At 47.3% G+C, this 25,938-nt stretch overlaps 1 protein-coding gene across 1 annotated transcript in view; it reads left to right on the forward strand.

Moving 5' to 3' along the window:
• The window catches only part of IL6R (interleukin 6 receptor), a 50,311-nt gene that overhangs the window by 14,532 nt on the left and 9,841 nt on the right, over positions 1 to 25,938 (forward strand). Inside the window, exons 2-8 of the mRNA XM_074349487.1 lie at positions 3,016 to 3,264; positions 3,878 to 4,001; positions 6,367 to 6,548; positions 6,844 to 7,010; positions 7,541 to 7,682; positions 17,486 to 17,532; positions 18,676 to 18,745. Of these exons, the coding sequence (XP_074205588.1) occupies positions 3,016 to 3,264; positions 3,878 to 4,001; positions 6,367 to 6,548; positions 6,844 to 7,010; positions 7,541 to 7,682; positions 17,486 to 17,532; positions 18,676 to 18,745 (981 nt within the window). The remainder of the gene's footprint in view (positions 1 to 3,015; positions 3,265 to 3,877; positions 4,002 to 6,366; positions 6,549 to 6,843; positions 7,011 to 7,540; positions 7,683 to 17,485; positions 17,533 to 18,675; positions 18,746 to 25,938) is intronic.

A 25,938-nucleotide genomic window follows, 5' to 3' on the forward strand; every position in this document is an offset into this window, starting at 1 on the left:
AAGACTGTCCTATTTTGGCAGCATCTCCATCTTTGTTCCTACAGTGGTGGTAATTTGTGCATGAACTTGACATCCATGTTACATTTTGTCCTTATAGCCGCTTTATCAAGTGGAAAATGGAAAAGTGAAATTATCAATATAGTGATTCAAAGTGTCAGTGGGTCTTCTAAACCCTACCTGATTCAGGCATAGATGGAATTCAGTATGTGGACCATAGGTGGTAAGCTGCAGCCTCTGTCAGGTGCACATCGGACTTAAACACATCAGACTGTGTGTCATTTATGAAGGAAAAGGACACGTGTGACACTTACACGTACCAGAACCAGCACCTCTACTCAGGGAAATTCTGGTGCAAATGCACCAAGAGCCACATTTGAGAAAGTTGTTAGCACACTCTGATTTAGCAAAACACTGGAAATGACCCAAACCTCCCTCAGCAGGAGAATGATATAGTTGCCTAAGGGGTGTTGTTGCCCAAGGGAAAATGAATGAACTATAGCTACATGAATCGTAGAAACATAATGAATGACAAAAGCATGTGACAGAAGGCTGGCTATCTACAAACCATTTATATGAGCTCAAATACCAAGCAAAGTGAAGAAAAATGCAGGGATCCATGAGTAGTTAACCTATTTTTCAAAATGAGGGAGTGATAAGCCCAAAATGAAACACCATGTGAGCAGGGAGGCTGCGGGATGCAGGAGCACTGAGGGAGCACCGAGAGGAGGTGGCCATCCTGCTAGTGGTAAGGTTGGTAGGAGCTCGGAGTGTTTCATGCTTCGTAACTTTCATGTATATTACAGGTATTCATTTGCATGTGTTCAATATTATATAGTGCATTTTAAAACGGTATTTGAAATGCTGGGAATATATGATTGAAGATTATGTTTGAAAGGTGTGCTGCTGTTAGGGCTTTTCAGACCACTTTTAAGCCCAGTGGGCATGGAAGTGCCCTCAGTGGACTTCCACACCGGGCTTCTGAGGATTGGGATTATGCTACTGTTGAGGGGAGCCCTGTGCCCACTGTCCCAGTTCTGCAGCAGTGAATGCATGCTACTGTCCCAGTTCTGCAGCAGTGAATGCATGTGCCATCTCCTGTCCTTGAGGACAGGGTCTCTCTGTCGCCAAGCTGCGTCCTGTTCATTGGTGCCTGGCTCTGGGGGTTTCCTCAAATGTCTGTTGAATGTAGGACATTTGGCCTGTGGTGGGGGATAGTGAGGCAGAGGGATCTAAGGAACCTGCCCATACTCACCCGGGTGCAGCATGAGATTCCACCATTCTTCTCACCCAAAGTCCAAAGCTCTGGGAGTGAAGAGAAAGAAACCTTAGATGACCAGCTGCTACCCTGCCCTTGCATCTGTCTCTTATCTGCCAGCCTCGAGGCAGAGGGTGCCAGGGTGGAGGACTCTGGCTCCAAGTGATAAAGTGAGAAGGAAGCTGGGAGGGAGTCTGTAGCCAGGGAGGGCCCAACGCCAGGCAGAAGTTATCACTGTCCCTCTGATGCCCATGTCCCTGGTCCCTGGGCTGCGGTCAGCTGTCAGCCCAGACAACCAGCCCCTCTGGCTTTGGGAGTGTTATCCTCCTGGGAGTCACTGGTCCTTCGTCCCTCCTCTCTGACAGCTACCTTATATGGGGCGGGAAGAGGGACAGTCAGCTAAGTGTGTGTCAGGGAGACAGTGGGGCTGGTCCTTCAGACCCAGGAGCACAGGCGGGAGGTCAGGTCAGGTGCCCAGGCTGTTGCTGGGTCTTTTGGAAAATCTTTGACCAGATTTATTGCTGTTGTTTGCTAATAAATGGTTACACATTTCGTCTGAAGGACCAAGTGTGCTTAACGTGAAAACTCGCTGTACTCCGCGGTTTCAGTTCCCTCAGCTGACTGGACTAATTTAATGAAGACTAATTTAAATCTTAGATTCTATGAATCTATTTAATTTATACTTTTTAAAAAAGTTTATTTGTTCCTTTATTCTTTAATATCCTTTCCTTGGGTAGCACACACATGCTTTTTTCAAGGGGTGAGGAGTACATTTGTTCTTTTTTACTTTCCAATTTGGTCCCTAGAATAAAAATAGCATTGCCCTAAGTGGATTAAGAGATAGATGTAGGGCACTGGAGGGAGCACTGAGCAGAGCTGGAAGACCTGGCTGGCATCTCGACTGTGTAGCTAAGTAGTTGGTGATCTTGGGCAAGTCTCCTGGTTCCTCTGTGCCTCAGCCACTTTCTGTAAAATGGGTCATCTATCAGGGAGGTCCTGGGATTCTGAGACTTCTTGTGTAAGACTCATGCATTTTGTGAGTCCCTCTGGGTACCTGCCCTTCATTCCGACACATACACGCATTCATTCATTTACATATTCATCAAGTGCTCAGTGGGCCCCTGCTAGGTGCCAGGCAATGATCTAGGCATGGAAATATAATAGAGAACAGAACTTATTCTTGTGGCACTTGGAGTCCTGAAGAGAAGACAGATAAGGACTGGTTATTGATTATAAGGCAGCTTGTGATGGGTGAGACGGTGGGGGAGGTAGCACTGAATGGGGGGAGTCTAATGCAGCTGGGAATGGAGTAGGCCTCCGGGAAGGGACATCCAGACTGAGCCCTGCGGTGGGAGAAGGTAGTGTAGGGGTGGGATGGGGGAGAGTGTGAGGAAAGCCCGGGGAGCTTGCGGGGGAGGGGCTCTGTCCCTTCTAAGGCAGAGTGGGGAGAGATGAGGCCTCAGAGGTCAGGCCTCTGAACTTGGACTTCGTGCTGTGGACAGTGGCAGTCCCTTGAAGGGTTTTCTAATCAAAGGAGTGGGGTGGCCAGACAGCAGCTTTGGAAGGCTTCTTCAGGCAGCTGAATGAAGAGGGCCGTGGTAGGGGTGGGGAGGCCACTGGAAGGCCATTGCTGCAATCCAGGCAGAGGTGATGCTCCTGGACCAGTGGAGATGCTGAGTACTTTTGTGCCTTCCCAGATCAGAAATGAAGTCCCTTCCTCAGGTTGCTGTGGGCTTACTGAGTGTCTTCTCCCTTCACAGAGACGGCGAGTGACGTGCTGACCAGCCTGCCGGGGGCCAACGTTACCCTGACCTGCCCGGGTGGGGAACCAGAGGACAATGCCACTGTTCACTGGGTGCTCAGGAATCAGGTCACAGGCTCACAGGATGGCAGTTGGACTGGCGTGGGAAGGACACTGTTTCTGAGGTCCGTGCAGCTCAGTGATTCTGGAAACTATTCGTGCTACCAGGGTGGCCGCCCAATGGGAACCGTGCATTTGCTGGTGGATGGTGAGTTGTGTCCTTGGGGCTCTCAGTTTTCACAGATAACTCTCGGCTCAGCTGCACTCATTCCAGAGTGAGATTCCCTGCTAGACCCTTTAAATTCCTGTTATTTCCTTGGCTCAAGGATTTTGGGGAAAGGCCCACTGACGTCTGCCAGTGAGACTGGTGCTTCCAGCTGTGTGAGGACGTCTGGCTGACGGAGAGGCCATCCAGCTGGCCTTGTGGGTTAGGGCTTGGGGGCCAGGGTAAGGTGGCCTGGCTTTAGTAATCTATATCTTTTAAAATTTTTTTAAATTAAATTTTATTTCTTTATTTTATCATTTCACTTTATAGTAGGAGACTGAAGAGAGGCTGGGACTTGCCCAAGGCCACACAACCTGGCCCGTGCAACGTGTAGGCCCCTGTTTTTTCAGTTGCTCTTGCTCCCCTGTAGGCAGGCTAGCGCCCCCCCCCGCTTCCTGCACTTGCCTCACGTCCTAGCCTGACGGAGGACTTTGCGCCCTTTACTTTGCTGGCAGGCTGGCTCCAGGGCCCGGGATGGGGAGGGGGCTGAGCCAAGTGCTCCCTCCAGAAGGCGGCGAGGTGCACTGCCTCCTCACGCCTCTCGGTCCCTCCCTAGCGCCTCCCGAGCAGCCCCAGCTCTCCTGCTCCCGGAAGAGCCCCCTCAGCGATGTGGGTTGTGAGTGGAGTCCTCAGAGCCCGCCTTCCCCGACGACCAAGGCCGTGTTGCTGGTGAGAAGGTTGTAAGTATCTCGGAGGGGGGCTGTATGTTGGTGCCTCTCTCATCCTTACTGAGGCCCTGGGAATGGTGGGGGGCTCTCAGAGGGGCCAGGTGGACTGGCTGCCAGTGATCCCAAGTGTTAAGTGAAAGTAAGTCCTTTGCGCCCAGAAGGGAATGCGGGAGGAACTGCGACTTCCCGTCCAGGCTCACCCTGTGCTGGACCTGGTGCTCCTCCGATGTTTGTCCTGCTAACAGACACAGTAGCCTTGAGGGGTTGGTGTTATTTCTCTCAGATGGAGACACTGAGGTTCACAGAGACTGATTAGCCTAAGGTCATCCAGCTAGTAAGTAGCTCTGCCAGGAACCCAACCCCAGTCTATCTGATTTTGTTCAGCATACAAAGGTTTTGGGTGTTGCTCTGCCGGGGATGCAAATATCCTTGGGTGGGGAAGGGCGGCCTGTGATCAGCGTCCCTACTGTGAGCTAAGCAGGCTCTTTCCATTATAATGGCAGGCGAGAGGAAGTGGTGATAGGGTTGGGAGAGGGGGCTGGGGCAGCCGGGCAGAAGTCACACCTGTTTGGGGGTCCCTGGGGCACCAGGAGGCCTAAAGTGGGGGGACCTGGGATGAGGTCAGGCATGGATGTAGAGGAGGTGGAAGGTTACACCTCTGCAGTTTTCTCTGTCTCCCTCCCAGAGCCAAAGTCCCCTTAGTCCAGACATTTATCACTGAATTCGAGCTGGCAGTCAGCCGGGTATCAAAACATCTGAGCAGTGGCTTCATCAGGGCATTTTGGTTTCCACTTATGTCTGTCTCCAGAGAGTCGCCTGGTGGTAATATTTATGTTTTGGTCTCTGTGCAGATACATATAGATTGCCTGTCTGCACACGACGCAGCTGCCGTTAGGACTGTTAGCTCACACTGCAAATGGGGAAGGTCAGGAACCTCCACAACCCAAAGCTGAGTTAGGATAGAAATTGTCTGGGACCCGGAAGTCATTCCTCCATAGACAGCATGTTTGGCACAGTGGCCGCAGCTACCCAGACCAGCCCAGGGAGAGCTTGTTCAACTGACACTTGAATACTTGGTGTATTGACAGTAAGAGTGAGAGGGAGCAGGGCATTTTAGCTGACACCCTCCTCCCGCCAGCATCCTCGGGCACTTCCATCCTCCTCCTAGGCTGTCTGCACTGATCCTGAGGAAGAGGGAGCAGGAGCCACTGCAAGAGCCTCAGGGCTCCCGGAACCTGCTCAGGCCCACCTGGACCCTGGGACAGCTGGGGGTGAAATCAGGCCCTTGGAAAGGGATTTTGTGTCTTGAGCTGTTTTTCTCGTGTGTGCACGCAGTCACACCCTCGCCCCACTGGGCTTACTCACTCATTGTCTCTCTAAGTGTGTTTGGTGAGTTCAGCATCTGCCGTGGGCAAGGTGCTGTCCTAGGGCTGAGGGAGACACACGAGGCAAACAAGACTGGGCCCCTGCCCTCCAACCCCGCAGGGGGACACACCTGTAAGCCGACAGCCGCCACCTTCTCTGTGTTCGGTGGGACGATGCGGTGCTGATGCGATGCCCCGGTGGTGGTAGAGGAAGGGAGGGAGGCTCTAACTTAGACCGGGAAGGTTGGGGCAGCATTCCCAGAAGGAAAGTGTTTGTCCTGGGCCCAGGTTCAAACTCAGGTCAGAGGTTGGTGGGTGACTCGTCACTGCGGAGGCAGGGCGGGTGGTTGCCGTGGCCTCACATGCCCACACCTGCCATGCGTGGGTGGAGTCCCGGGCTTCCAGGCCAGGTGGGACAGTGTCTTACTCACCTTGAGTATCTTCAACACCCGGAATTCCTTTCTGGGCTCCCCTGCCTGCAGTGTTCTCTCCTCCTGGCAAACCCCTCTAGCACTTGGTGCTCCTGGGATGGCATTCTGCTGGCTGTCCCAGTCAGCGGGCAGCAGGGCTCGTTGTTAGCGCCTTGAGGCCAGAGTGGGGCCTCTTCATTCTGTTCTGCACCCGGCTCGGTGCCAAGAACACAGGACCTGGCGGGGAGCCGGCAGGCACCCCCTATGTGATGCCTCAGTGGTTGAGTGCGCCCTCTAGTTCAATGCCTGTGACCACCGTGCCAGGTGCTAAGCTAGGTGTTTTACAGTCATTTTTCAGTTAATCCTAACAAACCCCAGTGAGGTGGGTACTGTTAATATTCTCATTTTCAAATGAGAAAACAGAGGCTCCGTGACACTGGATGATTTACTCAAGAATCCCAAATGCCACTGAGTGTGGAGCGGGGATTCAAACCCCGGGCTCAGCCTGTAGAGCCTGACCCCTAACCCCTGCCCCGTCCTCCTCGCCCCTCCTGAACTGGAGCAGAAACCGACACGAGCCCCGCCCTTGTTCTGTGTCCGCAGCCAGAACAGTCTGGTGAAAGACTTCCAGAAGCCGTGCCAGTATTCCCAGGAGGCCCAGCGGTTGCTGTGCCAGTTGGCGGTCCCGGAGGGGGACAACTCTTTCTACGTCGTGTCCCTGTGCGTCGCCAACAGTGCCGGGAGCCAGGCCAGCAAACCCCAAACATTTGAGGGTTACGGAATCCGTACGTAAGCTCTTCAGGCCTCCCTCGCCCCTCCCGCTGTCTCCTTCTCTAGATTTCACGCTCCTCATGGACTTCTCGGAGGGGCAGGGTGTGGCTGGGTTTGGTGAGCTGGTGCCTTTTGGGCTCTCCTTGCCGGAGGTCTAACTGTGGTGGAATGGGCCCTGCCAGGATGTGCGAGGGGGACTGGTCTGGGGCTGGAGCTGGGGTCCTGCCTGCTGGGCACTTGCTGTCTTCACGGGCTCTCCTTTGCACTGCATTTGCTGCTGCACATGAGCCGTGCGCCCTCTTCCCACAGTGCAGCCTGACCCACCCGTTAATATCACGGTCAGCGCCGTGGACAGAAACCCCCGCTGGCTCAGCGTCACCTGGCAAGACCCCCCGTCCTGGAACTCATATTTCTACAGGCTGCAGTTTGAGGTCCGATACCGGGCTGAAAGGTCAAAGACCTTCACAACATGGATGGTAAAGTTTTCGTTTACTTCTGAACAGAAAAGAGCCCCTAAATACTCAGGGGCAGGAGAGAGAGAGGGCACTAGAAAGAAAGAAAAAAAAAAGAGTTCTGGGTCCGGCTAAGCCGCTCACTACCTGCACGACCTTGTGTAAGTCTCTGAACCTTTCAGAGCCTTGGCTGCTTCATTTATAAAATGGGAATAATTTATAGGCCTGTTTGTGAGAGCGAGAGTGTGACCCAGGAAGAGAGATGGGCTATACGCACATCAAGCGGGTGGCTTGCAGGATTCTGTGGTGCATGGGGGTGGGGGCAGTGACTTACAGCTTCAGTCCGTGTTGGCCCAAAGGGCAACCGCATCTGGCTCTGAGCCTCCGGGGGATGTGAGCCTTCAGAGCATCTCTACTCGGCTGAGTCGCCCACCAGACGAGAGAGGGAGCAGCTGAAGGGCTGGGAGTGGCCAAGGACTCCTGTGTCCCTGGGGAGCCGCCTAACTGGCGCCACCCAGGCCCCACCCCAGAGTCACCGTGTCTCCCGCCCTCAGGTCAAGGAGCTCCAGCATCACTGCATCATCCACGACGCCTGGAGTGGCATGAGGCACGTGGTGCAGCTTCGGGCCCAGGAGGAGTTCGGGCATGGCTTATGGAGTGAGTGGAGCAAGGAGGCCACAGGCATCCCTTGGACAGGTATGTGATGAGCGCAGAAGGGATGTTTCCCCTTTGTTACTATAGCAATTATCTGTTGCTGTGGAACAAGTCACCCTAGCTGGTAAAGCAGCAACCATTTATCTGCTCAAGACTTTGAAATTAAGTCTGCTGGGCACCTCTTGTGCTGGTCTTGCCTGACTCACTAATACAGCTGCTTCAGGCCTGTGTGGTCCCGGATGGGCCCCACTCCCACGCCTGACCTTTGGCTCTGGCTGGTGGCTGGGGCCCTTGGTTCTCCCTGCGGTCTGTCGCCTTCCAGCAGGCCAGCCCAGACTCAAGGGGGGAAGTCACTCCACAACTTGATCGGAGGAGCTGCAAAGAATTTGTAGCTATGCTTTTAATCTATCACAGTTACTGTTTTTTATTTAAAAAAGGATGTTAAAAGTAACAATAAGCACCCATGAGGCATTATTGCAATTAGTATGTTTGTTACAGAATATGAAAAATTTCAGGAAAATATAAAGAATAATTATCACTAGTATCCTTAAGCCTCTAGAGAAAACCAGTGAGAACATTTTACTATACTTCTTTCCTTTTCTAGGTACTTGTGTGTGTGTGTGTGTGTGTGTGTGTGTGTTTATGTATATGATGTTGTGAGCATTTCCAAGATATTAAATATTTGGGGGAAATGTATTGTTTAGCAACTGCATAATTAATGTTTTTTTAACCCATGGGAATTTTTTTTTAACTTTTAAGATTTTTATCAAATTAATACATGCTCATGGCAAAGAAGCAAAGGAGGGCTTATAATAATAATAACCAGTGGCCCTTGCCCCACCCTTTCCCATTTCCAGCCCTGCTTTCTGGAGGGAGCTGCTTGATTTGTTTCTAGTTCTTCTGTTGGTTCCTTCCTTCACTCTGAACAACAAACTAATACGGTTTTTTTTTCCTCTGAGAAAATAATTTGAGACATTATCTTTTGACTCTTTTCTATGAAAGGTTAGGATTTAATAGACCTGGACCCCGTGCAGGAATCTCCTTGACCACAGCCCAGACAGTGGTCACCCAGCCTGTGCTTGAATGCTTCCAGGGGTGGAGAGCTTGCTGCCCCTTGTCGCAGCCCTTTCCATTGCCCCCAGTGGTTTGTGGGGTTTTTTTCTATCTGTTTGTTTTTGTTTTTTTAAAGTATAGTTGATTTACAATGTTGTGTTAGTTTCTGGTGTACAGCATAGTGAATCAGTTATACATTTATATGTATATTCTTTTTCATGATAGGTTATTACAAGCTATTGAATACAGTTCCCTGTGCTGTACAGTAGGACTTGGTTGTTTATCTGTTCTGTACACAGTAGTTTGTATCTGCTAATCCCTGGTCCCGGTGTTCTGATTGTAGAATGGCTTCCAGGCTCGCTTCAGTGTCAGATCTCTTTGGCCCAGCAGCATAATTGAACCAAATCAGTTGTTCTTAAATACCAAGCAATTAAAAAAAAAAAAAAGAATAAACTACTCATTTACTGAATGTATATAGATAAAAAGGAAAAGACAGACATGGTATCGATTGTCCAGGCCCATGCCTACCCCTGCCACGCTCTCCTACCCCTGGCTCTAGGGAGGTGTTTATATGTAGGCTGGCATTCCTCCCCTAGAATGGATGCTGTGATGTGCTGGCCTTTCCTCTTCCCTGGCTTTGCAGTGTGCAGTCCCTGTCTTTCCTGTCCTGGGAGAGCCAGAGGAGTGGGCTTGGGGCTTAGGGTGTCTTCTTAATTGGATGCACGTGAGGTCAAGTGCAGGCTCAGATCTTTGTTGGTGCTGTCCCGCTGTCCTGTCCAGCAAGAGCAGGAGGCAGCTGTCTATTGGACCCTCTTCTCCAAAGTTTATTTCCTGCTAAGACCTGGACAAGAACGGAAGGCCTAACTACTACACCTTACTTAGGAAGACCATTTAAATAAATGAGAATATCCTTCAGGCTAGATTGTGTTGACTTGTCCATGGTTGTCTTTGACTTGTATACACTTTGAGCCAAAACATGCTCGTTATCTGAATGCCAAACATTAATCTGGCCTTGGAAGCCTTTTCAAGGGGAGCAAATCATTTATATAACATTGTGCGGAGAAAATGTTCCGAATACAGGCCGACATCTGTTTACCTTTTATCCCAGCCAGTTAATTTAGATGGTCACAGACAGCTTTAGGAAATCCTGTTTTGCCAGAGAGCTCTTTCTTTTCTTAAACTTTTAATTGTGGTAGAATATACATAATTTAAAAGTTACCATTTTAACCATTTTTAAGCATGTAGTTCAGTGGCATTAAATACATTCATATTGTTGTGCAGGCATCACCACTATTCATCTCGAGAGCTCTTTTCGCCTTGCAAAACCGAAACTCTGTGCCCATTAAATAGTAACTTCCCATCCCCCCTACCTCCAGTCCTGGGCGACCACCAGTCTGCTTTCTGTCTCTCTGAGTCTGACTCCTCTAAACATCTCATATAAGTGGGATCGTACAGTACTTGTCTTTTTGTGACTGGTTTATTTCACTTAGAATAACGTCCTCAGGAGTCATCCATGTTGTAACATGTGTCAGAATTTGCTCCCTTTTAAAGGCTGAATGATATTCCACGGAATGTATATATCATATTTTGTTTATCCGTTCATCCGTAGATGGACAATTGGGTTGTTCCACCTTTTGACTATTGTGAATAATGTTGCTATGACTATGACTGTACAGATATCTGTCTGGGTCCCTACTTTCAATTCTTTTGAGTATATCTCCGGAAGTGGAATTGCTACATCAGAGGGTGATTCTATTTCTAATGTTTTGAGGAACCACCATACTGTTTTCCATACTGAGTACACTTTTTTTTTTTAACATTTGCTCATTCCTATCAGCAGTGTGCAGGCTTCCAATTTCTTCATATCCTCGCCAACACTTGTAATTTTCTGTTCTGTTTGTTTTTAAATAATAGCCATCCTAATGGGTGTGGTATTGTGGCATTGTGGTTTGAATTTATATTTCCGTGATTAGATTGAGTATCTTTTCAAGAATAATGTTCTTTCTCCTGTGAACCTGATTTTGTCTCACTGGGCCTTGCTCTCCAGGGTTATCTCTGACAAGTCTGCTCTCTCTCTAAATTCTTCTGGAATTCCCAGGGTACCTATATCTGTTCCCAGGCTGCTGTGTGGGATGGTCTGTGGGCTCCTCACCCGTCTGGTCACGTCCCCTACAGCTGGTCTCATTTGTGGATACTCCTCTTTGAATTGCTGACATCCTCCCCCAGTGGAAGGGGCATGGTCTTTGTCTGACTTTTCAGCCCCAGATTGCTTTGCTTCTGTGACTTGCTAGAGGGACTGTGTAAGCTTGGACAGAACACTTGGCCTCTTCTCACATAAGCAGCTGAAGAGTTGGAGCACCCCATTCTGTACATATGTAGTTTCAGGGGGTCTTCAGAACCCCAGTGGTGAATATATCCAACAGAGAGACTAGCTGCTCCCCTCTCCACTGAGGGCAGAGCAAGAGAAACTTGGATGATCGATTCTGATGCCTGAGGGATTTAGATTGGAAATTGGGGGGCACTTCTGGAAAATGAGAGGGTGGTTAGGTGTGTTTTGCTGCCAGTAGACTTATTTGGCTGTTAAGGACATGTCATTGCACTAGCTACTGCGTCAGTGGGCTTCCCAGCCCCAAGGACCTCCAGCCGTCACGCCCAGACAGATAGGATGTCCCTGTCTAGGTGGGGGGGTCATGACACAGAGGTCATGAGAAATACACTGGACTTGGGAATCACGTTGTATGGCCTTGGTAAAGTTAGTTTACCTCTCAGAGTCTCAGTCTTGTCATCTGTAAAGTGGAGATGATATGATCTGTCTTGTCCCCTTTGGAGAGTTTTTATGAGTCCAGTGAAAGAACATTCCTTAGGAATAATAACCCGTACTGCAAAGGAGGGGGATGCACAATTGCAGTGCCGGGTTGGTTGGTTCTTGGGATAAAGAGGCTATGGGCATCCCAGAATCGCTACCTGGGGTACAATCCTGGACGCACTGAATCAGAATGTGGAGGGGGGTGGGGAATAGGTAGTGTGAGAAAGCTTTCCAAGTGATTCTAGAATGTGCTAGGGACCTGGGGCAGCATCCTATTGTAATACGGTGTGATAAGGCTGTGGAGCAGACAGTTCTTGGGGTGGTTTAGAGAGAACAGAAAAAGCTTTGTGGAAGAGGTGACGTCTGAGTTGTGTCTTGGAGGATGTATAGGAGTTTCCCATGTAGAGGATGGAGATTATAGGAGAGGGAACAGTGGGTGCAAAGGAATAGTGTGAACAAGGCCAGGGCTGTCGATGGGGGTGTGGGTGGGAACTCCAACTGGGGCAGGTAGAGGCTGACTTTGGAAGGCCTGTAGGAGGGTGGGGGTGAGGGGACATGTAGAGGGGTGGGTGGGGGAGGGGACTGAGGAGCCTGGACTTCAGCGAGTGCTGCCCCCTTGAGGCCAAAGGCCTGGCTGCACACAGGCTGTGGCCGCAGCAAGGTTCCCTGTGTGAGGGCCCGGCCCAGAGTCACCCAGTCTTGGGCCCCTGCTCCAGCTAGCAAGGCCAGGTGACTGCTGATAGCACCTGCTGCAGTGACTCATCGAGGGCTGATGTCACCCTGGTGTCAGGGCAAGAAGAAGAGGTTACACATTGACAGGCAACTGGTTAGCAGCTCCTTCCAGAGCGGGAGTTCTCCTAGATTTATCCTCTCTGACAGTACCACTGGCAGGGCTGCACCGGCAGGGCTGCATCAGGCAAGTCTGTGGACCCTTTGCACAGCGAACTTGCGGCAAAGTACCTGGGAAAAGTCCTTGGGCATAAGATGGTTATTTCCTATTCCTCACAAATGCCTTTAACTCCCTCTCACACCCTGCTCACCTACACCCGGAAAATCATTAGAACCTCCTGTGACTGGAAGAGAGCAGAGTGGACCCATTCTTGGGAATCACACTGATGGAGGAGGTGGTAGAAGCTGGCATTCACTAGGCCCTTGGGGGCCCCTGAGGCCGGGGCTGGGGACTGTCTGGGCAGCTGGGTCTCCCTGGCCTAGATCCCTGCAGCCACGTACTGTCACTTCAAACCCTCCGATCATCTCGTTGTAGGAGAGTTCATTCTGTTCCTCTCCTCAGCACCCCCAAGTGGGAAATGAGCAGGTTGAAGAGCATGTGGTAGCGTCGGGGAGGGTATAGCTCAAGTGGTAGAGCGCATGCTTAGCATGTATGAGGTTCTGGGTTCAATCCCCAGTACCTCTTCTTAAAAATAAATAAATAAACCTAATTACCTCCCCTCACCAGAACAAAACAAAAAAAGAGCATGTGGCTGCATATCTCTGAAGAGGTCTGGCCCTATTCACCTCTCAGCGTGGCATCCCCTGCAGTGCTGTTTTCCATTGTCCTCTCCGCGTGCCGGTCCCATGGGGTGGCCTGGCCGCCGCCACCCTGTGCAGTGTTGTCGCTGGGCATCAGGCAGACTCGGCTCTGGGTGCCCTGACCCCACTAGCGTGACCTTAGGGAGGTACCTGATGGAGCTTAGTGGGAGTAATAATGCCTGCCTTGACACCCCCAACCCCAAAACCCGCCTCCCAGAGCCCAGCACGTGGGAGTGTGTCCCAAAGACCAGCATCGCGGGGATTCACTGCGTCCCAGGCTGCACTGTCTCCTGGGCTCCAGGTTCATGTCTCCACTCTGCCCAGCCTGGGCCTGGGGCCTCCTTCACAAACCTCCCTGTGCCCTCGTCCAGCGAAGGACGCCCCACCCACGCCACCACCCAGCCTGCTCCCCCCTGAGCCAGGACGTCCCCCCGCCACTGATCTCTGTTGAGCCCCCAGGCGTCCGCCTCGCTACTGCCACAGGCATCTTTCTAGATCACAAGCCTGTGTCTGTCACTCCCCAGCCTATAGCCACGGCTCCCGTTGCTTTACAGGAGCCGCTCAAACTCCCGAGCGTGGAGCAGAGGGCCTCGTGCCTGGCTGTCCCTCACTTACCTCCCTCCCTCCGGCGGGACTGACCTGGCCCAGCGCCTTCACACGCTGCATCGTCATCTGCGAGGCTCCCCTTCCTTCCACGCACAGCTCCCCACCTCCTACTCCCACACCCGCCCTGTCCACCCCACCTCTGCACACAGCTCAGAGGTTACTGGGACTTCATGTGTCCGTACAATTTCAAAAAGAATTCTGGGGACCAAGTAAGGTCGCCAGCTTTTAATTTTGCCAAGTAAGGACATGAAACTAAACAGTTAAGTAAAAAGGAGCTGTTGCCACTGACCATCACCCTCATTTCATAAAAGAGAGGATGAAACGAGGGCTTAAACTCGGAAGGAAGGACACTGGCCACCTTGCACCATGGAGACATCCACACTGCCCTGTCCGTCTTTTTCTCCTTTGGCCTCAGACCAGTTGGCTTCTCTACAGACCAGTCTGGGAGGCTTTTGGGACCCAGCTGGAGGTGATTTATTTCTCAGGAGATTGTCAGCTCCTCAGTGAGGTTTTTGGGGTTTTGGTGTTTTTTTGTTTTGCTTTGTTTTTCACAAATGGAGGAGCCGTGATTAACTTTCTGGTTGGTGGTTTACAGGCTGTGAGGGAAGGTGTGAAGCTCAGAGTGGAAGGTGCCACCCGGCGCTGCTCAGCCTGTGGGTCCCAGTCTCCCCCGCCCCCACCCCCTCTGTGTGAATGTCTGGCTTTGTGGTGTGTCCCTCTCTCCTTGTCCCTTCATCTGTCTGCCACCCTCTGGCATCCTTTTTCTCTCTTTCTTCTCTTGTCCTCAGCCCACTCCTCTCTCCCCTCTCTACTCCAAGCCTTGAGCCCGGAGCCCATATCTTAATTTACAATTTAAAAATACTGTGTCAGAAAAAAAATGCTTTATTTTCTCTGTTCTGAATTTTGAGAGTCGTGTCAGTGTTTAAACAGGTATTACTGTGTCCCAGGCCAGTGCTAGGTCCTTTCAGCCTGTGACCTCAGGTGATCTGTGCAGGAGGAAGCCATCCCCTTGCTTAGAAGTGAAGAAACAAGGTCCCAAAGAGGTTGAATGTCTTGACCAAGGTTACCCATCTCGTGTGAAGGCCTCTTTTGTACTGGACATCTCTGTTCTAAAATCCAAGCAAGCAAACCCAAACCAATTCTCAAACTATCACAAATAAGTTTCTTGTTTTAAAAACTCACGTGTGGAAAAAACTCATGTGTAGTCTTTATTAACCTTACTTATTGGAGTCTGGTCATTCATTCATTTTGTTATGAATATAAAAGTACATCTTCCAACCTTGGAAATATTAATACAGGGAACACATTCAGCTGCAATCACTGTTAATGTTCCTAATGATCTTTTTTCCAAGTGCTTTTCCATAATTGAAATTTTGCTAACGACGCAGTTTTTCAGCAAGATGCCTGCCTGTGTTTTAAGTACTGCATCTACCAAGATGAGTAAGATACAGTCTGCAAATCTGAGAAATGTTCAATCTAGAGATGATTTTTTAAGATAAAGAATAAAAAAGTTTGTTCTTAGGGCCAAAAAGCTTTCTCACTTATTTCTTACAAAACTCCAGTCAAGTTATTTAACCTCCCTGTGCCTCATTTTCCCCATCTGTAAAGTGGGGTACTAATGGTACCGATCTCAGAGGGTTGCTGTGAGGACTAAATGAATTGAGTCATGTAAAGTAGGTAGAGTGGTACTTGGTGCATAGTAAGTGCTCAGTGAATGTTAAGCATTGTTGTCACTGTTGTTGTTACTGTTGTGTTACCGCCACCACTATCTCTGCCCCTGTTACTTCCTGGCACATGGGGGACACATGGGGGCTAGGGAATGATAGTTCCTTCCTCTCTTTCACCCGACATGCTAGCTGAAGTGAGGCGTTAGGAAATATAAAATACTTTAGGAGAAATACGATATACTTTTGTCTAAAGAGAAAAAAGTACGCTCCCTGGTGTTACCAACGTTCCACTGCCTTCCTAAGCCTCTGTGTCTTTGTAAACATGAAATGATAGTACCCGCCTCTTACGCTGCTGTGAGGGTGAAATGAGATGCTAACACAGGCAAATGAACCCCTTGGAACTGGGGTATAGTGAGCTTCCACAAAAATTGGTACTAGAAATATTAGTGATATTTTATTTGTATGCTACTAGTATTATTAATCTCACTTTTCCCCCGAACCCCAGTTTCTTCATCTGTAAAGTGGGAATGATTATTATTAATAACAATGCAAAAGCTCCTCTTCCTTCCATCTCGGGGGACAAAATGGTCTGAGTCCGGGGTCCCCATGGTTATCTAGGGAGCTTTTTAGAAGGTCTTGGTATGTAAGACAATCTTACTACGCATTAGAAAAAATTTATTCATTCTGCTAACATTCTTGGATTATTTGAGCAAAGATTCCCACTTTCTCCCCAGAGATCTGAGCCACCAAAGGTTAAATGTCCTTTTTTGCGTAACACACTATGCTGGAGGCCAGATCTGAGGGTAGAACTTACGCGAGTCTCCCTTTCTTCCTAGATACCTGTTTAGGTTTGGGAAACATTTTAAAATGCTGATGCCTGAATCCCATCCCCAAGATCCTAAGGTCATAGCTCAAGGATGGGACCTAAAAGGCCACAGATGATGCTGAACAGACCTGGGTTTGGGAAATACTGGACTGAATGACCATCTATTGTTGGCCATATTTCCTATGTAGTGCTACCCTGGGTCCTAGTTTTAGTTTTCATTCTAGTGTCCCCCTACCCTCTGTTCATCCTTCAGTCATCCTGTTAGGAATCTAACTGTTCTCTGCTAGGCTGGGCTGGGAGGAACACAAAGGAATAAGAGACCGTGTCCCTCTCATTTATCCTAGGTTGATTTTGGGTTAACTTGCTGTGTGATCTTGGGCAAGTTGCTTTCCCTCTCTGGGCCTCTGTTTCCTCTCTATGCATTGAAGAAGGAGAACATGCTCTTATGTCCCTTCCAGCGCTGCTGGTGTGTGGTTTTCTCCCCTCCTGGGGATGGCGCATACCCTCTGGTGATTCTGTCCTGAGCAGGAGCAGGGTCACCCTCTCCTCCATCCCCTCTGCTAGTCTTTATTCTACTTCTGGCTCAGGGAGGCTCGACATCTTTGTGTAAACCATTTCTGTGGTATTTTTAGTTTCTTTATGGAAAAATAATAAGCTGAAAAGAAAATATTTGAAAATCCAGAGCATTCCACCCATTGCTTGTCACGGTTCAGCGCCTGGTCCCTCGGGCCCGTGTTTGCCGCTGAGCCTGGCCCCGTGTCAGTGCTCTCGCTTTGATACTTGGCCCTCTGCGGTCTGGGTGGTTTCTGCAGAAGCACGGTTCCCATGGGGAGGAGGGGCCTGGGAGGGGGCTCAGTCCACCTCCCTTCTCCCACAAAGCGTACTAAACCCGCCCAGGCAGATGAGAATTTGCTGTTTAAGTAAATATTTCTATTGCAAAAAGGTGCATAGAAGGAGACTAAAATGTTACTAGTGCTTATATCTTATATCTGAAGTCTTCCTTTTTTTTTTTCTGAGTGTGAATATATTATGGTAAGTCATATAACATATGAATAATGATATAACTATGTTTCTTTAGAAACTTTGGATCAAACTATATGAAACTTTTTCTTGTCTTGCATTTTTCATGTAACATTATATCATGTCCTCAACTGTTTTCTAAAATATTTTTAAAGACTTCTGCCATAAATGGCTATGTCATAATTTATACAGCTGGTCCTTTAGGGTTGGATATTTGGCTGATTCCAACGTAAAGTTCTTTTGAATAACACTGTGATGAGCTTTATTTTGCTTCTGAAGCACACGAGACAGGACTTCAGGGTCCATCAGTCATTAATCATGAATCTTCTACCCACAGAATCCAGGAGTCCTCCAGCTGAGACCGTGCAGCCCCCCTCCACACAGGTGAGCTCACGTCCTTGTAAAAGGATCTTGGCAGCCGCCTCTGGTGTGTCGGGTTGTGGGCTGGCCTTGGGCAGAAACTGGTCCAAATCCCAGCTCTGCCACTTTCTAGAAACTTGGCCTGGGGCAAGTTGCCTGTCCTTTCATGCCTCTGTAAAGCAGAGGAATACCTCTCTCGTCCTGTCCGGGGGACGAGGGCCATGTGAAGTGTGGAGTGGCGCTGGCCTGGCTTGCAGAGCCGCTCTGTGTTGAGTGGTTGCTGTTTCATCCCTGAGCCTCTGGACACCAACACACGGCTTAGCTTGTGACTCAGATTCAGTTCGTCTGAGCTTTTCCCCTGTGGACTCCCGGTGTCATAATTTTCTGGAAAGAGGATTACTCCTGAAGCTGCTTAACAAATCTTTGAGTAATCCAATTTCCCCTCCAACTACGTCTCCTCTCTGGTCTTTAATTCTCTACACACTAAGCTGGGAGGCTGAGCCACCCCTGCAGCTGGGCACCACAGGGTTGGGTCCTGCACCTTGACCGTATTGGATGTGGGACTGTCCAGGCACTGGCGGAAGCAGCTCCCGGGTGAAGTCCGTGCCCGTGGGGCCGAAGAGTGGAGGGAATTGACCTGGAGAATTTGTTATGCTGTGCTAGACTCTGAGCCTGGCATTTGCTTCCTCATTTCATCCCTGCGTTATCTGAGATTTGGATGCCGGGATGGTTGTGCCTACAGGGAGGGAAACTGACACCCACGTGAGTTAAGAAATCTGCTCAGGGTCACACAGCTGGTAAGCGATGGATCTAGGATTTTAGCCTGTGCTTTTCCCAGTGGTACCTATGCCTTGGCACCAGACCCGTAAAATAACTACTGCTTCAGGGTATCTATTGAGCATCTCTGTGGAAGGTGCTGTGCCCTTAAGCTCTTGGTGGAGAGGCAGATAGAAAGAAGTCCCCACCTTGAGTAGGCAAGCGGTGGATACAAATAATAGTGCAGAAGCTGAGAGTGACAGGTCAGAAATGGAGCAGTTCATGAGCTAAAGAAAGGAATGCCTTGGGTGGACCAGGGAGGGGGTTCAGGAGGAGGTGTCACCTCATTTGGGTCTGGAATGGTGATGGAATCCACTTAAACAGGCTTATAGACAGGCATGTCTCTTCTAGGCACCTACTGCTAATGAAGATAATGAAAATATTTTCTACAAAGATTCCGCAAATGCCACAAGCTTCCCAGGTAAGGACCAAATATTTGTGTGTTCCTATGGCCTAAGGGGCAGAAAAGAATGTCTTTGCAGAAAGTCCTTTTGGGGAATATAGGCAGAGCGCCAGTCCTCTTAATGAAAAGAAGCAATGGCAGAAGTATTTTTATTACTTTATGCATCTGTATTTGATGTTGTCAGCTAAGATTCAATGATGAGACCGCAAGAAGAGTGGGATAAGTCAGTGGTATGTTTCACAATGGGCCCAGAATACAAATGAATGTGCTGCAAAATTTATTGGAGTCCGAAATGGAATACACTTTGAGGGAAATCTTTGTTTTGGGTGCCCTTGACTTCAATGCCTGTGATTCCCTATACCTGCAAGACCAGGAAAATTTACCAATATTTGCATCAAGAAAGGTCCCAGGTCCTATATTTCTTTTACTATATGAATGGGACTCGTGGAATCCAGACTCTGGAGGCTCGGTAGTTGAGGAGGCCCACCTGGTGGCTCTGGGCTTCTGAGGAAGCCCTTGGCCTCCTACCCTTGCCTGGACAGATCGCTGCCACACCCATGCTGGCCGCCTGTGCTCTGCCATCCTGGTTACAAAGCCCCACCTGGTGCAGTGCACGTAAGCGGACCTACTAAATCCCTGGGGCTGAGCTCTGCCTGCACAGCTGGGGACTCAGAGGGAACTGAACCCATCCCTGCTCTCCAGGAGTCTACAGTCCGGGGGGCAGGCTCCGGCAAAGAGTGAAGTAGTGGCTGTAACAATGTGAGACTGGCGAAAGGAGAGCCATAGAAAAAGCAAAGTGAGATTTAGAGACTTGAGAGTGCCTGGCCGCTAGGGTGAATCACAGAAAGTTCATGGAGGGAGGTGCCATTTGAAATGAGCCTTGAATGCTGTGGGTGGGATGGCAGGAAGCTGGGCAGCAGTTCAGGGGCCTCTGTGGAGAAGGGACCCAAAAGACCATGGTCTTTATGTCAGTAACTGACACCACATTCTCTGGGTATCTTCTTCTGCTTCCTCTTCTGCCCGTCTTCCCATGTTCACTCCCTCAGCAGGTCCTGTCCGTTGTACCTTTGTTGCCGAAAGATCACCCCTGTCTCTGATGAGACAAAGAATTCAGAGACCGGGTCTTGGAGCTTAGAACAAAAGAGGCAGCTTTATTGCTTTGCCAGGCAAAGGGGACTCAGAGCAGGCTGGTGCCTTCAACACTGTGACCCCACCTCGGGGTGGGTATATAGCATAGCTCGAACAACAAGGCATCGATAATAATCAACAGAATCATTTTCTCATCAGAAGACTTAGAATGACGTCATGATGCCTCCAGGTGACCAGTTCTGCACAGGCCAGCGCTTAGATCTCTTTATCTCGTAAGCACTCAAGTCTTCTTGGTATTCAGCCTACTTTGTAAGGTTACAGCTCTGTGACCTTCTCCCTGGAGATTGACTCAGAGACCAAGCATGATTATAGCTTTTGGTTACTGGAATAAGGTAGACACAGTAAGGTCAACAGCTTCAGTTTGAACAGTGGGCCTGGAGCTGTGAGTAGCAACCGGTCAGTCAGGTCAGTTGACTGTTTAAAGGGCAAGCATAAGAATAAGCAACCTGTTAGCCTAAATGTGGCCATTTTATTAATCCTCCTTCAAAATCCCCACTGTCAGTTTCTCTTATTCCGTTTCTATGGAAATAGGGAGACGAGTGTCGTGCTCATCTGGCTGCTTCCTGCTGAACGGGGGCCTTGAAATGGAACAAGCAAACCTGATCTTGCCATGTGGCTGGGAGTTCAAAATGAGCAGCTAAGGCTGCTTTGTTTTCCACACATCAGACAACGGAAACAATCTAAATATTAGAGATATACTGACTCCTGTTAGCAGAAGTGATAACAGAAACTAGAATTCCCGTAAGAATGGATGTGAGACCTTGGGATTTCCAAAGAGGCCAGAGAACCAGGGATTAACTTGAGATGTAACTTCTCACACATATGCAGCTGAATTCCCTACATTATATATTTGTTGCTTTGTGTCCTCCAGGGCAGTGGTGGTGATGTTCCTGGGTTCATCTGGTATGAAAGTACAACAGGCAGTGTGGATCTAGAAACTCAGTAACTGTAAGAGGAGAGGAGGGTGGGTATAGCTCAAGTGGGAGAGCACATGCCTAGCATGCCCGAGGTCCTGGGTTCAATCCCCAGTACCTCCACTGAAAGATCAAATAAGTACATAAATCTAATTACCTCCCCCTGCAAAATAAAATAAAATAAAATTGTAAGAGGAGAACTTAAATCCATAAAGTTGCAGCTACAAGCTGCCAGCAGTCACTGCTTTGAGAACGGCTGGTTGCGTCCCAAGTTTGACACAGCTCGGAAAACTCAAGTTCTCAGCAATACAGAAACTTGTCTAAAATCACAATGGTTACCTAGTTTTACGCTGGATGTCTGAACCACAGTTATTCCATTTTGATTTTCAAATGCATTTCTCTCCTTAATGGCCAAAGCAGATGTCACCATTAATGATTTTAGTGTTTTTCTAGCTATGAGGAGGTGCAAGAATTTGGGCTCATAAAATCTTCTCCTGAAAATATCTAACCATCTGAAGGCCTATTTAGCCAGTTTTCCCAGAGCACAGAGAGCCTCATTCCTGAGCTCCACCCTGCGCTTCTTTAAGGGTATCTTGAAGGTCAGAGACCTCAGCAGCTTGCAACTTAACCCCTGTAGAGGCAGATGGCAAGTGCCCCCATGATCATAAATTAGCCCATGGCCTGGGAGGCATTTCATGACCACTTCATCCCATGGTGCTGGGAGCCTCATTCCTAGGTCAGGCAAGGATTTCATTGACAGGCCACACTCAATGTGCTGTTACGGGACTAGGCCTTATTACCAGTAGCAGGAAGTCTCTGGGCCACCTATCTTACTAGCCTGTTATGGTTCAGGAAAATATTTCCCCTTTTTGCTTCTTCCCATGTTTAGAGTAACACCATTATAATCACAAATCTCCTATAGAACTATATGTCTGGTTACTTAAGAAGAAAATTCATATTTATGGTCAGGGTTAGAGCAGGTGTTAATTGGCCAAGAGAGGAAATCCTACCTAGTAATATTACTAGGGACCTGAACGAAATTTTAATCTCTTTCCTCTAGAATAAATTTCCTAAAAGCTTGCCAGTTAGACCCTTAGAGTGGAGAAAATCCACCAAGGTGACCCCGAAGTACTGGACCTAGTTAGTTGACCATAGACCTAACAATTGGAGTAACTTTAGTTCTACATAAGATTGTGAGATACAGTTAGTTCCTAAGCAAAGGTGTGAGCAATTTTCAAGTAAGTGAGGCTTGGTCCGGTGTCTTGGGTCAGCTGTCTACCTCAGGTGTCATCTTCTCATCCTGGTCTGGTAGCTTCTACTCCATTGGAGCATTGTTTTAAGGAGAGCAGTCCTCTGTAGGCCATTCCAGTGCAGGGGCTCTTTCTGACTGGAAATTAATCCAAAAGTCAGTTTCCTTCAGTTGTGGCTGTGCATGGGCTAGTTAAGAGGCCTGATAAATGGTCCTTCCATGCAGGATGAAGATAGTTCTTTAAATTATGTCTATTCTTGTATGTGATGGGGCATCTGATCTTCATCCAAGGATAGGTTTCTGAGCTTCAGAAACAAACCTAGGGTGTCCTTTTAATAATTCAATTAAACTTTGCAACAATATAACAGCAAGGAATGATCTGAGAAGTGAGTCTCGGTAAATACAGACCTCAATTAACAAAACTAGAATTTAATATACACTGAAATATAGTCTTTTTCTCTTTAAGGTTACCCTCATTTTTATCAAACATAGCCAAATAAAGATTAATTCATCATATAGGCTCTTTTAAATTGGCTGTGTTGAAATTCCTCAGAAAGAGTCTCAATTTCCAAAAGGCCTCAAGGCCAGGAAAGTCACAGCAAGGACCTGTCACGGATTTTGTCTTGCACATTTAGGTGAATTTCTCCCCTTTTGAGGTCCCCAAAATACCTTGAGATTTCTACACTTGTTAGAAGGTGACCTTCCTAAAATTTATCTAATGAAACTTTTGGGAAGATTTTCCAATCCCTGGAAGGATCAGGGAAAGAGAAAAAGATAAATGTTTTAATTCTACTTACAAAGGTATAGTTTACCAAATTGCTATAAGTCATAATTAGCTTGAGAAGAGCTTCTTTATATCTGGAGAACCCAAATTTAAAGCCAGCAATATTTCAGACAAAACCAAAAATTATAACCATATTCATCAGTTTACTCAGTCCCATGTAACTAATCCTTTTTTAAACAGTTTTATGAAGTCAAGAGTTTCCACCAGACTTTAAAAATTTCTTACCCCATTTAGTTCAGTGCTATAATCTGCAATTTATCGGAAACCAGTAAATCTTGAAAGCATTTTGCAAAAGCATCAGAATAAAACAATAACTGTCTATAAATGACAAAAGACTTAAAAGCATGTTTAAATACCTAGTTACACTGGACTCAATAAAGAAACCTGGTTACAATAACCAGAATTATGACTGGTAACATACCAGACATACCAGGTTTTTAGGGGTTCCATATAATTTTTAGAACATCTATATTAATAATATTTTCTCATACACTATAACCTAAGAAGATTTATTATTCATTTGACAGTACTTCCCATGTAACTTAACTTACCAAATGAAACTTACTAGTTTAAAATCTCTCTTTGGGATGTTTCGGTGGCCCTCTGAAGCATCCCAGAATTAGCTGGAGGTCAAAAGAATTCTGATTAAAATTTGATATTTGGGAAACTTGTTAAAAAGTTTCAAAACACTTGGTCAGATAAAAGCATAGGTCACTGTGAAACGTTGCTTATTCATTAACAATAAAATATTTCAAAGGTAAATACAGAATAGATCACTTAAGGAGTAAAAGAAACTTTACAGTCTATTACTAAATGCAGATTAACATTTTAAGAAAACTTTGTCCTCTTAACAGAGAGAGAGAGAGAGAGAACCAAATCTAGTCTTGTACCAGCTTACTTCTAAGATTCATTTACTTGACTAAATTTATTCTAAACTTAGCCAATCCCAACCATGTACAAAACTCTTTTCTCAGGGTTCCTCTTCCACAAACCTTCCACAATTTTCTGTATCTATATTATTTTGTCCCTTCTTTTCTTTTTCATTCAAAAGCAACCAGCTTTAGGACAAAGTCACTCTTTTTCCATTAACAAAATATAATTCCATTCCTTATACCTTCTTTCACTGAAAACATTCATCTTACTTTCCTAGCATACTGAGATGTTTCTCTTAATAGTACAGAATATTTCAGGATGGCACCAAACATTTATTAATATCCATTTCTAAATAAGTTTAGTTTCTCTGTAAAAGGAAGTCAATGTTCGGCAATTAATGTTTTGATATCTTATTTTATCTGAGAATGACCTAGCTATTTAATAAACTTCCATCATTTAACTTAATTTAGCACAACTCTAAAATTTCAAGTTACCAAATACCTGGGGAGATCATTTGAATAGACATTCCTGAAAGACTCACTCCTAAAGAGTTTACCCAAAAGCTCTTTCTCATTTGCTTTTAAGTTACTTACAAGAATATTATACCAAGTTATTTTTCTTGCTGACAAATTTTAACAGATATGACAAGGTCTTACTGGACTTCTATTAAACCTAAGTACAATAATAGTTTTATGTTTAACATTAATGAATCTAAAGCCATGTCTATATTAATCAAACCAATAAGCTTAAGCTAGCTTCAAATACCAGATATCAATTCAGTACTATTTTTTAGATCATATGAACCTGATTTTCCTTCTGGCCAGTTTCTTTTATATTCCTGAGTACTTATGAAAGTATTTAATTTTCTTTAAGCCAATTAAATAGAACTCTTTTACAAATTAATTTTGGCAGTGCCACATATCTACAACGCACATACAGATACGTACAAAGACACAAACACAGAGACCTCATAGTTCCCACTTTAACCTTTTAGCCATGCATCAGGTACAACAATGTAAAACTCATCAGTTACAAGAGGTTGGATTCAAATTGGATTTTTGGCAGATGGAGCAAATCAAAGTTGCCTGTCTAGATAGCTAAACGTTTTTACTGACTTCTATAGAAGGCATTTAAGATTTCTATTTGTTTCCAAATTACTTACTTCCTCCCTCAAAATTTGCATTCCAGAGGTCTTAACAGCAGTTGAGTCATTGGCAGAAGTTTCTGCCAGTATCCACTAGAAAGCCCACTAGTTGCGACTCCACTGTCAGTTGCACCCGAGGCTCTTGGGTGGCAATTGTTATGGGGTCTTTAACGTGGCCAAGAGCCCCAGGGCCTGTCAGTCATTACCTTCCTCGTCTATGATTCCTTGGGTGACCATGACATCGGAAGGTGCTTGTTCTTTTTTCTTCCTTCCCTCACTTGTCTGTTAAGCTTTCTCTGTTCATTTTTATATTCTTTCTCTACTTGTCTTTGAGCCAGCAATCTAGTACCTGGTTTGCTTCCTTCCTCATTGTGGGCTTTCATAGAGGCTCATGTATATGGTGTTTCTTCCCATTTACCTTTTCTCTGGCAAAACAGTTCTAACTGGAGAATGGTGTAGTAATATAACAACCCATTTTCAGGCCAGCATTCCCCAGAGCCTAAAGTGTACACTACTCAAGCAGTATTACAGTAAAATACCATCTTTTTCTTAGTCATAGGTGGCTAACTATAACTAGACCAGTCATTCAAAATTTTACTCAGTGGGCTATTAGATGGAACAGACGGCGTGCCCCCCATAGCAACTTATTTCAAATACAAACTACAAAGTACAAATACAGATTTCAGGTTGCAATACCAGGCCTTCATCGGTAAATGGAAGCACAAACTTACAAATGATAAATTAAAACAAATTCAATTTCCAACCTTACAAATACCTTCACTTCCAAGTCCTCTCAGCCCGAGATCTCTGTTACAAATGGGTACCAATTTCAAATGCAAATGAGAGTTCCCTGCTTGTCTAATTAGAGAACTCTCAAGGCGATTGAGGGGCCTCGGTCGTCATGGGAACTTACCCTAGGCCTGCGATGCTTCAGAAGAAACAGCCATCTTTTCTTCCTCCAAGGAGTTAGTTCGGGCGACTGCGGTCCGCGGACTGGTGGAAGGGCAAGGGGCGAAGGGCTCCCCAGAGCAAAAGGGGCCCTGGCAGGCACTGGGCCCCATTCTCTGCTGTCCCTCCCGTCGGCCCGGAGGGGCAGTC

This window comes from Camelus bactrianus, chromosome 21 (genome assembly GCF_048773025.1).
Source record: "Camelus bactrianus isolate YW-2024 breed Bactrian camel chromosome 21, ASM4877302v1, whole genome shotgun sequence".
In the NCBI taxonomy this organism is placed as follows: domain Eukaryota; kingdom Metazoa; phylum Chordata; class Mammalia; order Artiodactyla; family Camelidae; genus Camelus; species Camelus bactrianus.